This window comes from Acanthaster planci, linkage group LG05 (assembly GCF_054643075.1).
Source record: "Acanthaster planci isolate LZ-2023a linkage group LG05, COTS_SCS, whole genome shotgun sequence".
Classification (NCBI taxonomy): Eukaryota; Metazoa; Echinodermata; class Asteroidea; order Valvatida; family Acanthasteridae; genus Acanthaster; species Acanthaster planci.
This window is the reverse complement of record NC_141781.1, coordinates 9,831,288-9,848,198: the sequence shown is the minus strand read 5'-3', so window position 1 is coordinate 9,848,198 and position 16,911 is coordinate 9,831,288. Positions and strand designations below refer to the sequence as shown.

Genomic DNA, 16,911 nt, shown 5'->3' with positions numbered 1-16,911 from the left:
TTGATCGTTTCACATGTACATGTCCTTGTTCGATCGATCCACCATGCCTGGCTCTCATTTTAGCAATAGAACTAGAAGATGTACATGTATTCGTTTTTGCAGTTGCGCCAAACTCCAATTGAAAGAAGAAGTAATATCCTGACATAGGTTAAGTAAGATTTATATGAAGTAATACCATTTTGGTTACATAAATAAATTAACAAAATAGACTTTTGTTAGGGTAGATTGTTTTTCTCGATAACTTACTTACTGTAGACGTAACTTTACTCGTTAACAGCCTGACTTTAGGTCTATTGCCTATGTAATATTTCTCTCTGTCCCTGCACGATATCCCACAGAACGGAATGTAAATAATAGATTATTTACAATATTTGATTCCTTAATAGTTTTCATAAGAGACGAACGGGCGGGTATACCTATGATGAAATCTGCTGTATACTCCAAATTAGACATGACTTTAGTTGCAGGTTGACTCACAGAAGTCTTTTAAACAGTAACGATACTTGTTAGCCCCATAACTAATGCTGATGTGCTGGACAACCTGTTCTCATTGGTCTATCCACCATGGCATACACACCCACAAAAACCAACACGTCATATTTTCTGAAACTTAAACCAAGTGGTAATTGCCCCCTAACAATACATTTAATAAACAGTTTTTTTCAAGATGTATTATTTTTGCGTTGGGGAGATGTTAATTATATATAACGGTTTGCCCTAACCCAACGTATATTAATAAGCACTGTATGCTCAGTGCTTGTCCGAGAGCTTGCGAAAAAACCTCACAAGCTTACTCGGGTGGGACTCGAACCCACGACCTCCTGCTTACTAGTGCAGATGTCTTAACCACTCGACCACCGAGCTTGCCGGGGTCGGCTGACTCGCAAGCTCTCGGACAAGCACTGAGCATACAGTGCTTATTAATATACGTTGGGTACGGGCAAACCGTTATATATAATAAACAGTTTGTTATCCACAGCACGTCTAGTATTTCTGGATTTCAAGGTGAAATTGAGAGGACAAGATGGAATATCTGTATCGGTTGGCAGATTTCTTCCTGGAATTTGATGAAAACAAATCGGCAAATCTTTACAGTATGCAAATTAGAATAACACTGTGGATAAGTTGGCCGGAACATTTTTGCTGAAAATGTTTTTCCCAAAAAAACACTTGGTTGAATTCTCACAAAGGGGGATATTTTCTTGTCAAGGGGCAGGGGTAGTCTAGCATTATTGGAATTAATTATGTGACTAGTATATGCTTTGCAGGTGGGATTTGTACTTGCCTTATTCGGGAAAGATCTTTAGAAGTGAATGGAATCATCACATTGTCATTTGTTAAACCCTGGCCCATTTGATGGGCGACGCACGACGCACGACGGGCGACGGCAGATATGAAATTCCATATTTCACGTAAATAAGCTAGAGAAAAACATGCCCATTATAAGAATCCGACGTTGACAGATTTACTGAACAGACATTAGATTTACTGGTCAAATCAAATCTCAAGTAGATAAGTAGATAATTTGGACTATCCGTGTTCCTCGAGCCACACCTAAAAGCCACAGCGAGCAAACAATACCAACTGCATCCAGCATGAAGGCCATTTTACCTCAAAGAGTTTAGAAGAGTCGCAAGAGGACAACAAGACAGCCACAATGGATACAATGAAAATGATATTGCTTCTTTTCTCAGGTGAGTTTCGTTGGCTGTGACGATGATTAACTTGTTTTGTTTCCCCACTCTGTTTTTATACGGCGAAGACATTGAGACCTCAGTGCGCAATGACAAGGACAAGGTAGGCATGCGTTTTCCGATCATATTTAAAGTTTCACTTGTCCTTGCATCTAGCAGAACATGTACCACCAAAATCCGTTAGAAATGACCCATAAAAGACGGGCCACCTATGACAATTCCCGATAAAAATGACAACCTAAACATAATCCAGTCACCACCGGTTATCAACTTCCTCTAGACATTGCTGTTAATATTGATTTTGACACTTTCTTTTCAGCAGGACTACTTCTGCCCAGCTGCATCCTTTCCTTGAGGTCCAAGCCACTGAGGAATCGCGACATTGCTCTGACGAATGGGAAAAAATCGGAAACGCGAGACAACGGTAACATGAAATCTCCCCCCCTCAGAAAGCTCCGAGAGGACCTGATGGAGAAGTACGAGAACCGTATCTATCGTGTCCGGAGGGACTCGTCCGAAGAGAACATGCTACCGGAACCCAGCGAGAGCGAGTTCCCGGAGACTAGTGCGGGAAGCAGTGCAGGATCCAGCGTCGGGTCTCGCGCCGGATCTAGTGTGGGGTCGAGTCACGGCTCGCAGAGCGTTATCCGGCTGGACTTCGGACTCCTGAATCAAGGAAACGGTATCGGCAGCAACAGTGGAGCGTGTGGAATGTGTTACTCATCATCACAAATCACCATAATGCTACTGATTAGTGTAACAAGCCTACTAAGTGTTGCCCGCTAGAACATTAACTCACTTCATGAGGATCCCTTTAACAAAAAGACTACAAAAAGGCTATATGTAGTCGAATGTTTTGATTGGACAGCACTGTGCACGTTTTCTTGCTTGACGTTCCTCTGATACTCTTATGTCCATTTCGCTTTGAGATTAGTACCGAAAACTAAATTGCATTCACGCATGCGTAACTTCGCCTTGTGCAAAGAAGCAGGATATTTTTCAGAAATTCAAAACCGTTTTGCCCCATCATGCCACATCAGCTAGACCTTGGTCGTATTTTATGATTTTGTCGAATTCGAAATCTTTCGTATTCATCTGTTCATAGACAGCCAGGGGCGAGGTCCCGCTGTTTGCCGGGGGAGGCTGGCTCCAGAAAGAGCACTATATCTCTGTACCCTCCCAGTCCCAGTTTTACATGACCATTAGGGCTGCTCTTATTGAATTTGTCTTTCTTTAGGTGTTAACTCCCCCCCCCCAATTTGGTTCTAGATCCGCCCTAAATGAGGCTCCTCCAAGGGAAGAATCTGTGATCAAGGCAATAGTTGCGTTATACCTGTTTACGTTTGCAATAGTTGGAAAGCATTTAGCTCTCTTAATTTAATTAAGGTTTAGTCGTGGATTACAGTCTTACTAGAGGCTACATTTATTACTAATTATTGTAGGCCTACTTAAAATAAGGTGTTTTACGTATATTCTGCGTGTTTGACTATCAAGGAACGTGGAAATTTTACACCAGAGTATGGGCTTCGAGCTGGACCAAGAGAGGGCGCTATTTTCTTAGCAAGGGAGGTACTTTGCTCAGAACTGAGCTTCGCTGGTTCACGAACGATTAGGAAATGCACGCGTCACGGTCGCATCGCTACCAACAAATTGAACACGCCCGAAGAACACAGCTCTTTTCAACCAATGAAGGGGGTGCTCCTGCTCGAAGTCGATAGGACGGCTTGAGGGTTGCCATGGTATTACCCAGGCATGTATGATAGAGACATGTTCTTATTATTTAAGATACAAGCCTCACAAATGGCATCACGTGAGTGGAATACGAAAGAAGCGGACTTAATTATTGTTGAACATTATTTTCATTCATTGTTTGCAAGAGTTGGGAATAAAAAGGATGTCAGTAAATTCTACAACCTGTGTTTAGTCTGGTATTTGGAATACCAAGAATTTGTTCCTCCTGTACAGTTTTCATGGAAGATCGCTTGTACATGCAAAATGAATGCTACCGGTAACAAGCACAATGGCACACTGTGCAGAAGTAAAAATCTGACTCGTCTGCTAGTAGTAGGTTGTGTAAAGAGGGCGCTAAAACTGAACCTGCAAAATAAACGCACACACCGCCAAAGAAAGCTCAAAATTTGCTTGTCACCCACTGCCCTTATGGAGTGCTGGGAAGGGCAAATGCATCACAACGTCAGTTTTTGCCGAGCGCTCATTGAATAGAGTTCATTCGAACGATAACATGGGTCAGCACTTCCACGTGCGCATGACTCGGGCCTACCGGAAAGACATGTGTTGATTACAACAGCAAGTGACCTGCATTGATTTGTACGTCCAAACCTGTGCTGTATTTCCTTCACAAAAACTGTAATTTGTAAAATGCATCAACCCCCTCCAAGGCCCGGAAGAACGGTAGGAAACGAGCAAATCGTACATAATTAGGCCCCCTATACAATTTCGGTACGCAATTCTTTTTATGGAGAGTTTAGCCAGTGCTGTTTTCTCAATCGGACGTAATGTCGTAATAAGTTGTCCAGTTCTGAATCTGTTAAAACTTTCAAAGATGTCAATCTTGCATTGTGTCTTGAATATTCCTCTACTTGTTATTTAATAGCATGTATAATTCATATCAGCAGCACTGCCATCACTTACGAGTTCAAACATTCTTCTGTCATGAAGAAACGGTGTTACTCCTTGGTCATTCTTTGCCATTTTGTGTGCAGAGCCGCCTTGGTTGCAAAAAAGGTACGATTCATTCAAATGCATTCAGTGCCTTGTTTGCATAGCAGCGGAATAGCCAGGTCTTGGGTTGGCGGTAAGATGGAGTTTTTCCAAAAGCAAAATGTTTTCATTCGAAAAGAGTCCCCAACCCCCAAAACAACACGGCAGTATAGTTCCTAAATGATGGCACTTACAATTGAACAGACATGTTAAGGTGCTACCTCGCCACCCGGTACACACTAATGTGTAAGACTATCTTTGAAGTCATCCAAAGGTGAGGGCTCCTTTTTAAAATTTTTGCAGCCAGGGTGTCTTTTTTCTATAACCAGCGTTGTGGTTCCTTGGGAAGGTGGTTATTAATGGCTCTCAGCAGCCGTGAGCAATCCTCATATGGTTTCCTACTACAGCCTTGGGATCCTATTTTTAAGTAATGGTTGAAGTCGTGCAGAAATGAGTGTCCCATTACAGGTTTCCAACGTCACTATTCAACTTAACGAATGCATCATTAGGCATGGAAATTAACTTATTTTAAAACCTTGTATATTAAGTACAGTGTATTTTAAAGAATGCAGAGACAGCGGCTAATGAACAACAGGCTGCTCCCGTTTTGGGCACACGCGGACCCAATGCTTGTTGTTTACAGGAAGAGCGCCCTCTTCAGACAAGCATGTTATCACAGTCTGGGGTTGTTTGATCGAAAGAGTGCTGTACATTACCGTATCTTTCCTTGCAGAAACACGTAGACTACGTAGAGCCACGTAGGCACAAATGATTTGAGATGGGCGTTTTCAGAAGTAACACCACCTTTTACTGGCATTTCGGTATATAATAGAACACAACTGAAATTTGAACTTGAGGTTCATAATCGTTTTCTTTGACTCTACGAAAATAAAGAGGTCAAAGTAAATACTTGAATTTAACAGTGTTTACAGGTCGAACGACATAGAAAGTTCATCAACTTTGCCAATTTTCTTTCTCATACACAAAGCCACTCATTGAATCTCAGCAAGTCTATATTAAGTATAAATTGAATCTGTTTAAATCAGTACTCGCCCACCCTTCTCAACTTCCGGGGATATATTTGTCATGAATTACACCCTTGATTGAACCAACGATCTTGGCTTATTGTGCATCAATTGGCGTAGAAGCCACTGTTAAATTAATCAGCGGATGACCCGTATTAAAGTAATTGGAACAATGGACCTCTTGACGTCAAAGCGCTGTAGCAAACAAATGTCGAGAAGGCTATTTTTATCCTCCGATAATCAGTCAGACTAGGGCTGGACTTTTCCCCCTCCCAACTCATTCATGCTATAATATACGCATGTTGCAACCCCGCTGCCCTTGATTCAGCAAGCGGAATCGACCAATTACGCCCGGGATGTCAGGAAGGGTATCCCCGCATGAGGTCGGGTGGTGCGCCACGAAGATCTTTGGTGATGCCGAGGAACAAAATACCTAATATGGGTGTCCCAAACTGGTGGTAGAATCCACGATTCAAGTCATTGCAGGAGCAGACGTCCCTCCAACAGCTCGGGGTTTCACCGTCCTCTCAGAGTTAAACGCCAAACATTTCACGATGTTCTATTATTTCCTATTTCTTCTGGCGTGTCCGCTGGCAGGTAAATCATTCTTATGATGCTTATGACTTTTTTAATCCCTTACCATCGACTCTCGTGACCTTTTTCGTTGTTTTACTCCTATCTGCATGCATCTCACTTTGAACGATAGCATGAACATATCAACAGGGAGGGTTCTTGTACCTCAAGGCAGAATACATAATGTGGACAGACGATGTTAGGAATGAACTTGATATTTTACGCGAATGGAGAAAAAAGTGTTCTCCTTTATCTGAATGTTTTAAAAGAATTTAAAAACGTTTACGAAAATCATTTTGGTGAAATTTTGCTCAGTTTGAGTATTATCATTTTGAAAGGACTTCTGAATCAAATATTGATCCAGTGTTAGCAGCAATCTCTTCCCTTTTTCTCACAGTATTTGGCCAGTTTGGCGGATTTCCAGTCAACGGCGACGGCCCTCTCCCTGAAATGCCCATGCCTTCCACAACCAGACCTCCTGCGGCAGACGCTGGGATAGGCAACGCCGGAGTCGGCTTTGGCAACAACAACGGCTTTGGCGGAACCAGCGCCGGCGGCGGTGTTGGGGATGTTGGCGGTAGCGTCGGCGCTGGTCAAGCCGGCGCCGGGGGAGCCAGCGTGGGCAGCGTAGGTGCCGGCGGCGCCACCGGTCAGGGCGGCTTGGACGACAACGACGGCTCCGATGACGACAACGATGGCTCCGGCAGTGGTGGGGGCTCCGGTTCGGCCGGAGGTAGCATGTCCTACTCGTACGACTACGGCACCGGCGGAGGAGGTCCGGGGCTCCTCAGCAGTTCCGGGGGGAAGGCCGGTGTGGGCATCGCATGCGTTGTGGCGGTGGCCGTGCTGGTGGCAGGCGCAATGTTCATCTTCTACAAGAGGCAGCAGAGACAAGGAATGGGCGGGAATGTTTAAGTACAAAATGGCAACAAGGAACTCGAAGAGAAACTCATAGTATTCATTTTGAAGTATTTTCTTTGTATTTATGCTGAGTAGAAATTCCTATTAACAGTAATGCTGAGCATTGTTACAACTGCCAGAGTGTTATTTACTGATGTAAGGGACGAACCTGGACCAACAAAAAATTATCTGAAATTGACAACATCAGGACAGTGCCAACCGTCAGGTAAATGTGGGATTTTTCGTCCATATCTTTTAAAACGCTCATCAACATGCCGTCCGTCTGCAGGTGTCTTGGACCTCACTTTGTCTGAGGAACTTAACGGAAAAAGGAACGGCTTACCACATTGCTTCAATGTCAAACGAAAAACCATTCAATGTATTTAATGTAATGTTCTCCCAGTTTCTCACTCCTTGCTCATTCCAGAGAAGTTCCCAACCATTTTATAGTCAGCACTGGTCGGCTGATGACGTCAGAGTCCCCTGCGGGCTCCAAACTGAATAAAGCTTGTGCTGAGTGCAATTCAAATTCTCAACAAATGAGGGCGCTGTACGTTAGAGGCTTCATTTGCCTCAACCTACCTCTTGCCTTGTCCGAATTACTTCGCCGGGGCTTAAAATTACGCAAGAGTCTATGGTTATGGCTGCAGCCACTTTCCATAGAGTTGCGTGTAATTTCAAGCCGCAGTCAATATTTTGGACACGGTTTTAGGAATTGTTGTAGACGTCCATGTACTCTGTAAAGTCGGTGGCAGATGAAGAACTAGCGCCCTCTACGTACACATTCAAGTACTCGTTCATCAAAAACAAAAACACCCTTTGGTGTCTCAATCCTACGAGCAACAATACTTTCCAAGAGAATACTACATGTTTTAAAGTATGGGACCTGCAATGAGGCTATTTTTATTGTGTTTTAGGCTTATAGTGTTTAGGTTTTGAAACGATTCCTTTGTTGGATCTTATAATATACCGGTATATCGGGACAATTATACTCAGGCGGTGGCAGAAATTCCAATAATCAAGACAAAGGCGGTCTTGCACACAATTATAATCTTATACATAGAATACGCAGCTGAACTGCGGGCAGTTACACGGAATACGGGACTTAGTGGTTTTTGCTGTACATTACGCTACGTCTATCCTTTTTTCACGCTAACTATTCTAAAAGTATAAAAATGGATGTTATCTTCGGCTTGTTCATTTGATAGCTATCTGTCAGTAATGTTGTACGTCTGTAATATAGCTGCATATAAATATAATTCTATGAGCCTATAAATAATCAGAAGTTTTTTCTTTGTGTGAACTAGATTACTAAAACTACCTTTGAATGAGGTATAGGAAAAGCCTTGCTGTACACGAATAAATAATACAAGAACAGTACAGAAAACACCATACTCCTACAAGCCTTTGCCTGTGTTTCGAAGCCTGAGCCATAGGTATCAGTTTATGCCACTTGGATAAATCTTAATTTTGGCAAGTCAAAGCATACTGTTAGTTGAAGAGGTATGTGACGCGCACGTACCAGCTTCACATGAGCGCGGTACCACCCTCAGAGACTAAGGATCATTTTAAATGGCATTTCTGGTCGCCGAGTTAGTCCACAGTGGCCCCTGACGCTGTGCTTATTGGCCGATATTTGGCGAGCTGGGAATGGATAGATTGAAATCGTGTAAAATCTAACTGGTTTCTTCCCCCAAGACAGAACTGAATCACAGTAACGCGCATTGGCACAGATCAACGGAAATTACATAGTCTCGTACGTTCATTGACTTCGATCACCGTCGTATCCCGTCCCCATCGCATCCTCGACAACATTTACCTTCTGTTTTGAGGTGCAGTTTAACTTCTAAAGATCTGCAATATGTATCAATTTATGTTAAAGCCTCCAGCAGAATCTTCTGTCAAATATCACTTTTGCTAATCTGACGTAGATTTGATTAAAATCAAAGATCTTTCGATGTGTTCTTTTTTAAACAGTGTAATCAAAAGCGAACATTTTTGTGATGGATGATACAGAGACGTTTGCCAGATTTGAATTTTTCGCATGTACTGCCTTCCATTTGGCATATAGAATAAGTGGTTGATCTTTCCTCAGTTGAAAGTGATTCATAAAAATATCAACTTTTATTTAAGAAATAGAAATCACCTTTGAAAACATCCAAAAACAGTAACTCGGGTAATTTACGGGATATTCTAAAATTGAGGGCGCCCTTCTACATTTGCGCACGTTTTCTGCAGGCGAAACGTCACGTGCCGGATAAGATTCACAACAGGAATCTGATCAGACGAACAAAAGTGAGGGGCCGTGAATTCTATTGTTGTAAATCTCATCGATAAATTTAAGATAAAATAGTCCTTCTAGTTGTCGTTGGGTATTGCTATAGGTCTCACATCGCTTGTTAACACTGAAACCCGTATTTGACCACAGAATACTTGTTTCAAAAATCATTGTCTTATACCGGTATTCATTTTAACAAAATATTTGTGGCTTTATCGGAGCACCAAGAGTGGTCATAAATGTCTCTAAAAAGACTGGAAAACGTATTTGTGAAGTTTAATGACAAAAATGGCACGTGCTTGATTGCATCAAACTTCGCATTGCTGAAATTAGAGCACATCGATCCATTTCCAAACGGTGTGGAACAAAGTTTCATATTCTTAAAATTAGTGAAAATATTGATATACCATGACCCAGCTCCGTGAGTCACACAAGCAGGTGCACGCTCCTGGTAATTTAGTCCACCCAACAATGATGAAAAATCATATAATACTTAACAGAAACATCAAACACATCGAGGTAAGAATGACTAGTGAAATAATGACATGACTAATCATCCCCTGACCTTCAACCCCTCCTCTGATACCTCCCACCCCTTGACCAGGGGTGAAGGCAGCTACATACTGACTGGGGATCACGTCCTGTTTCCGTTGGGACAAGAGAGCCACACCGATCCCCCTGTAATTGGCCGGAAACAGGGTGAATTAGTGACTCAGTAGAGTGGGGGTATGAATCGGCACGCGGTACCAGGCCGAGATGGTACGGTGCTTGGGGTCGGGGCGGGGCGTGTGGACGGAGAGGGGAGGGAAGGAACAGTAAGCATGACTGTACAAGACGCTGCGTCACAGACCCACACCGGACTTGATGACTTTGTTGTAGCATCACTAGAAGATGAAGCTACCAAGACCACTTTGAAATAAAGAAAAAAACACTCATCGAAATCCTATATTCATAACTAATTTAACACCTGTGTCTTAAGTAATTTCCGATCATGTCTTTCCCCTTTCTATTTTTAGATGTGTTACGTACCCAGAATAGATTACCTTTGCTGTGATGCGAAATTCACATGGTCTTTGCGCAGTCGCGATGCCGGCCCAGTAACCTCCAAGGTACATATAAATTTGGTTCATTTTAGCTTATGTGGTACCGGCAGCGAGATGATGCAAATAAAGACAATATCACCCTTCCGTACGTACTGCGGGGTTTGCGGCTCACTGTAATCGATGGACTGCTGTGAAGGAAGACTAGGAGAACAAGATTGTGATTTCACGGAGCTATGCACGAGAAGAGGAGCAAGGAGTTTACTTGTCGGGGGTGCACACAACTTGAATACAGATTATTACGATGTAATTGGTAAAAGTGGTTTATGCTTTAGAAAGAGCATCAGGCTTTTGGATTTAGTTACAGGATTGAAAAAAATACCAGTTGCACGGTCAGGTAGTCGGGTACAGGAATCCTTCCGACACGTCGAAAGTATAGTGTCAAAATTAATTAAATCTCAACACTTCTTCACTTAAAGAGCAGCTGAAAATCAGAAGCAAATTAAGTGATTACATTTGGTTTCTGGAAGGATGCGGTTGTAAGAAGAGTGCATCAGTTGAACATGAAGCACTTTGAATGATTGGTTGTTCACGTGACTGTCAAAGGAAAACACGAAGTGCGCCCTCTAGATTACAGGAGTATTTTGTAAAGTTTTTTTTCATACAAAGTTTTTGAACATTAGGTTATCCAACCTCTGTCAAATTGCTCTCTTTTTCATTTGGACAATACTTCAGAAACTGTTGATCTTGGACTTCTTCCAAATTCCAGGTTTAAGTCATAAATCCAAATTTATGTAGATAAGAACAATATTTGGCAAGCGTCCACAAGATACTCAAACAAAGAAAAACAGATGAAGTGGCAGTTTTGGGTTTAGATTTCTTTTTTTTCCAATGATGCATTGATATCAAGGCACGATACTTCGAATTCATAAATGACCCAATCGGTATAGGTCACTGGGTACAAGCAATAGATTTCGAAAATAAAGTACAAGAGAAGAGAACATTTTTCATCAGTCCTTCGCTCGGTAACATAATTTATCTTAAACTTTCTGATGGTCTAGTCTACCACATTGTTTCTGATGCCATACTGCTCAAATAATGCAGGAGACACCTGGAGACAACGGCGCACTGAAAATCCGTGGTTGACTGGCGTTTTGCAGCCCCGTTCAAAGGTTGAACATCTCTATTTGAACGTCTCAATGCAACCGGAATAGACTCCAAGTTAAGCCAACTTCAGCCGGTATCTTCTGTGGTTAAGACTTTGATGCATAGCAACTGTGTGCCATAAGCTACTAATAGGCGATCAAATATAGCTTCCAATAGATAATTACAACAGAACTGACCTGAGCCTTAAACTATCCTCTCATTAATCTCGCTGGAACCACGCAGGAAATCTAGGTCCCCGATTTTAAAGACTTGCCTCCAACGTTTAACTCTTGGTTCAACCAGTTTGAAGTCTCCAACAACTGTTTCTCTTGGACAACAATTTATAAATTCAGGGTCGACCACAGACCAACTGATAATATTCGCTTCAAGTAATACGGAGAAGGCATCACATGGATGTATGCTCTTAGAGGCTTACCCCACGTTCATTCGAGAGATTTGAGGAGACTTTGAGCCAATGATAAAGGTGCTTTCGACCAGATTTGTCTTTTCGTTTCCGGTACATTAAATTTTAAATCCACCACTTCAAGTTTCACCACAATCATTTTGGTCACTGGTTCAAAGTCAAAAAACCAGTCAAAAACGAAGTCCAGCGTTCTGCTTCAAGATCCTCTTCCGCCAGGCTTCTGCCTCCTTGAGCTCAGCTAGCCCCTGTACTGCCTAGTCTTGTGTGGCAAAATAAAGCGGCAGAAAGGCTGCAGAACTCTGTGCTTGCTGTCCTGGACCCTCGTCTTTGACAGTCTCCTTTTGTCCTGCGCTGTCCCCACATGTTGGAGAATTTGTTGCTGTCCTAGTTATCTGTCTGTTCCCAGCATTGTTAGAGTATAGATTAACTGTCAATCTTGCCTGTGAATTGCTCAAAAGGAAGTTTCAAAATGACAACATCTGCCCGTCCTGAGGTCAGCCATCAGGTCACTTCAAAATGGAAATAATTGATGGCGGTCCAGTAATCAGGTGACACTAATCAGAAAACAGTGGCTACCTTACAGAAAGTAACCAAACTAGTCTTCAAAATGTGACCACTATTAATTTAGATTATGTACATCTTCAGATGGAGCCAATCTAAGAGGTGCATGCGGTGCGCTAGCTTTTTTCCACATGGATCTGCTTAAGTAGACTTTTTAAAATAGTTATTTACTTCATTTCACTGATTTTAACAACAGACAGGTGCTTACAAATGGCTGTTCATAGTGTACTGTCGGTCCACCTCCAAAATGAGGGCCGACTGGCCACCTCACGTGTGACAAAAAGGCGGGGCTGTCTGGGCAATAAGGGGAGCATGCTTTAACGCCTATATAAGACTCTATACCTTCTGTTTAATTGATCACATCAACCCCTGTAACTAACAGTTGGGTTGATAACCTCAAAAACTTCGAATATTCACTGGTGCAGTACGGTATTTTGTTGATTGTTTTATGTCACTTTTGTACATGCTATAATTGGAGCTAGACGTTGGAGCGACCACGGAACGGACTGCACTGCACTGTTTAGGGATTCCTACATTTTAAGTCTCCAGGGTACAAGATCATCCAAACTGACCACTGACCATTACGTTTATTCCATGACCGTCCTCGGACCTTGCTACAATCCCTCCATCGACCTGCCATCGGTGACCAATCACGTCATCTTAATTACCGGTACTGTCTGGCTCTCATTCAGGAAAAAAAGTGGCTTCCGTCCACCCATGGACGTCCCTCAATCACTTGACGATCACGCCCCCTCCAGTTATTTCTTGATCAACGAGTTCCACCGTCCATTGTGGCAAGTTCCCCAGCCTATATAAATCGATGCCTTCTCGGAGGAGGGAAGCCAGCCCGAAGGACAATGGCTACATGGCCCAACAGTTCCCATTTCGAGTGTCGAGGAAATCTGTGGTCGCCTTCGCAAACAAGTGGTATGGAAGCTGCGTTTCCTCATCAGCTTCCACAATGACCATCTCAGAAATCATGAAAATATTTCAGAGTTAACTTTTTTGCTTTTGTTGGTTCGCTTTTATCAGTGGGACTCTGAAATCATGGAGTAAAGATTCAATACCGCATGATCCCAACTCTTCTGCACCCAAATACATGTAAAAACAAAGAAGGAAGAAAAGGCAGATGATCAAAATTATTATTTCAATATAAATTGGTTATCATTTAAACAGAAACAGCCAAAGGGAAGTACTGATCATCTTTGTATGAGGAGCAGCATACCCTAATATTAACTGATGGCCAATTCACTTCCACCCTCCAAAGTTTTCAATTTTTCCCTTTTATTGAAAAAAAATTACACATACCTACGCTAATGTTACCACCTTAAAATGGGTGAAGGTCCTTTGTTTCCTCCTTTCTCAAGCTTAGAGACAAGGCAAACTATACAACACGTTCTCTGCGGTAAACTTTCAACCTTGACCTCCCTTTCAGCTGTAGCAGCAATGATGCGGTTATGATGTCAACGAAGTTTGACTCACCAACCAGCTGGTTCTTCCCCAGATTTTGTCGAGGTCAGGCCGTGACTTGCCTTTAAGTTTGTATCCAGCAATTAACGTTGGCTTTTTCAAAGTTCACGTTTCACAATTTTAAAAACAAGGAGCCTAGTTGTGCTAAACCAAACCAAACCAAACCAAACCAAACCAAAGAAACTCTACAGCTTTCAGTCCATGTAGGCCTATATTTGGCTGATCTGTTCATATTCCTTCCTTGAAAATGAGATAAAGAAAAGGCCTCTTTTATTTTTGACCGTTCATATTCAGTACGGTGGAGAAAAAACTGTGTTAAGCTGGATGAAAGATGAACAGATGAACTGATTAATTATGAAACAGTTCTGCCTGAGGAATTTCTAAGTGCTCTTGTCCAGACATAAATCATCTTCAGTGTGCTTGATTGGTTGTCACTGCGTCAACACGGCCGCCCCACGACCGTTTTCTGTCAGTAAGGGGTGGGGCAGAGAACTAAGATTCTTGACACAGCGCCTTATCTCCTTCGATATCAACTAACGGTTTTGACAGCCACAATCGGACAGAATTTAGATGGACTTTGACATCGTAGCTGGATCCATCTACCACACTCTCGGGTCATGTTCAAGTTGTGGTTTAGATCTTGCGAGATACTGGCGATTTTCCGAAGTTGTGGAGAGTTCTAAAGCCTCAGTTCCATGGGTTACTTCCCCCTGTGTGCAATTATCTACATTAATTACAAAATGAATCGAAAATCTCATTAAAAAAAAAAAGTTCATTTTCCAGTTTTCTTGTCGCAATAATACTGCAGGTCTGTCAAAGAAAATGGCGAAAATTTCACTGCTAAAAATAATTCAAATCAGGCTGCTCTCTATATTTGTTTAATTAAACGAGGACGCAGGTCCAGGTAGCTGCGACAATTTTTGACCTCCTCTGGGAGTGTGTCCCACTGTTGACGTGTCTACCTGGATAAAGGGAGAGAAGTTTGCTCTCTTACTACAGTGGAACAAAGGGGGGGCACTCAATGCATTCAGTGTATTCGTTTTCAAGTGCGGTGTTATCGGTGGGGTTTCGAGTGGTAAAGGCCCATGACCCTGTCCCCGCCCACTCGCCCTCCCCCTCCCCAGTAATCGGGCCACATGAAAGGTGAAACAAAATTTTGTTATGGTGATATAGCTAAAAGGGCCAGAAACGTGAGAACGAACGTCTTTTTGTGTGACTTTCGGGAAAGAATTTGACACCACTATCATAATTAACTGAAAATTGCACTTTTCATTATCCCATACTTTTTCTCACGAATGAGGGCGCTGTTACTGTGATGTTCCGGTGCAAGACAACAATCACAAAAAAAGAGACAAATTTAGACGGCAACATATTCGACACTGTGGCATTGTTATGACACAACAATATCACGGTGAGGTTTCTTCTATGAAACAGCTCTCTCGGACGCTTTTGATTTTACACGACGATCTGCGTAAATATTGAGTGCCATTCCAATGGCCAAATAAAACTTGCAAGATTGAACGGGGAATAAATTTAGGCGCATTTACACAGACTGCACTGATAATAGCACTGATGTGGCCCTTCGAGGGTGACGGCGACGTGACAATTCACCCACGTGCTCTCTGGTTCGAGTCTTGATCTGTCGACGTCACGCTGAGACCTACATTTTACTTTTCCAAAAAGAAGCTTCATTTGGTTTGCTCTAAATATGTAACTAATATTTCTCGTCAGTAGTTTTGTTTAATACGTTGTTTTTGTTTGGATTTGTTTACTTTTGCTTTATTTTCATTGTTTTGGGGGGCTGATAGGTAAACGTACCGGAAAGTTACCTTCTCCGTCCTCGCCGTTTTCCATTCGACCAAAAGGGAATAAATGGCGTGTACTAAAAGGCGGTCATTTTCTTTTATTTAGATGCGGAAATGCTGACGTGCGGGGACATAATTTTTCTGTACGAGGAAGATCGAAATAAAAATATTTGCGGCCCACAACCTCAACAATTCGTCACCAACACCACGAAATATTTTATAGCAATGTGATGTTTTCGTTTTCACGAAGAGGCACAAATGTCTTGCGTCACGTACTCAATGATTTGCCGTATTCAGAAATTGACGTTCTCCTTAATTTACACAGTTACGAGTTTCAAGAGCATTTTTTTCAGTTTAGTCACCCATTTACGGGTAAAATAAAATCAGTTTAGACATTTAAAGCTTTTTTTCATATGCTATATTGACAAACACACATTTGTGCTTCTTCGTGAAAACGAGTTTGTTCAATAATGCACGAGTGTACAATATGCGCGCACCCATTTGTGTCACTTCGTGAAACAAAAACTGTTCTAATCACGGTTTTCACGAACTGGCACAAAGTTGAAGTTGTGTGTCAGTTCGTGCTGTTGGTAACGAATTATGTAGTCCGTGTTGCCCATATTCCAACTCAAACTATGAGATATGAGGGGGCATTGGCAGCCAAGAATCACCACAGAGCTCGAGACGGACCAGTACAGCGCTTAACAGATTATCGGTCCGTAGGGGGAGGCGAGAGGGTGCTGTTAAGAGATATACCAAAAGAAAATTGACCATCGCCCCCTCCGTAGCGGCAGATGCCAAATGGGGGGGGGGGCAAATGCCCTCGATGCACTCACCCCATCTTCCTTATTTTACTAAGCTGAATCAGGGAACCCAGTGTTTTGACGGGTTGTGGACTGCCTCGACCGCTCGACGAGGATCAATGCACTTTTTTCACCTTGCATCATCACCAATAATCGTCGAAATTATACAGGCAGATGTTTGTTTGAATTCCATTTGTTTCTTTGCGGGAACCAGATCTCTGTCGGTCGTGTGTCATCTGTGGACGGCGTAGGGTGATCGGAGGACCCATGGGGGTAACGCAAGGAGCTCGTTTGAATGACTCTTTCACGGGACCATCCTGTAGTTATAGGATGAGAGGTCGGATAGGCCAGTTGGAAGGGTCACATCGAAATAGCCAAACCAAAATTCAATGGTATTATCGATTGGCGCTTAGCCCCTCTCTCACACCTTACACCCCCCCCCCGTCTTCCAGGGGATCGCATCCCTGCAGC

General features: G+C 42.7%; 2 protein-coding genes across 3 annotated transcripts; both read left to right on the top strand.

Moving 5' to 3' along the window:
- The first annotated feature begins 1,381 nt into the window (after window positions 1-1,381).
- On the top strand, window positions 1,382-3,575 carry LOC147799059 (uncharacterized). 2 transcript variants are annotated; one of them, XM_087137084.1, is made up of 2 exons: window positions 1,382-1,694; window positions 2,017-3,575. In XM_087137084.1, the coding sequence occupies exons 1-2, from the start codon at window positions 1,658-1,660 to the stop codon at window positions 2,478-2,480; spliced, it is 501 nt and encodes a 166-aa protein (XP_086993210.1). In that variant the 5' UTR covers window positions 1,382-1,657; the 3' UTR covers window positions 2,481-3,575. The 2 variants fall into 2 exon arrangements, with proteins under 2 accessions (XP_086993210.1, XP_086993209.1); XM_087137083.1 differs by having other exon boundaries at window positions 2,014-3,575.
- A 2,180-nt stretch (window positions 3,576-5,755) lies between these two features.
- On the top strand, window positions 5,756-8,300 carry LOC110987115 (uncharacterized). The gene is made up of 2 exons (XM_022249562.2): window positions 5,756-6,037; window positions 6,411-8,300. Exons 1-2 carry the CDS (start codon window positions 5,995-5,997, stop codon window positions 6,926-6,928), a joined length of 561 nt encoding a protein of 186 aa, XP_022105254.1. The 5' UTR covers window positions 5,756-5,994; the 3' UTR covers window positions 6,929-8,300.
- Window positions 8,301-16,911: the final 8,611 nt, after the last annotated feature.

Excerpts from the sequence above, each read along its gene's own strand:
- LOC110987115 (XM_022249562.2), top strand. The coding sequence starts at position 5,995 with ATGTTCTATTATTTCCTATTTCTTCTGGCGTGTCCGCTGGCAG. Across the intron at positions 6,038-6,410 it reads TCTGGCGTGTCCGCTGGCAG|TATTTGGCCAGTTTGGCGGA; the intron begins GTAAATCATTCT and ends TTTTTCTCACAG.
- LOC147799059 (XM_087137083.1), top strand. The coding sequence starts at position 1,658 with ATGGATACAATGAAAATGATATTGCTTCTTTTCTCAG. Across the intron at positions 1,695-2,013 it reads GATATTGCTTCTTTTCTCAG|CAGGACTACTTCTGCCCAGC; the intron begins GTGAGTTTCGTT and ends CTTTCTTTTCAG.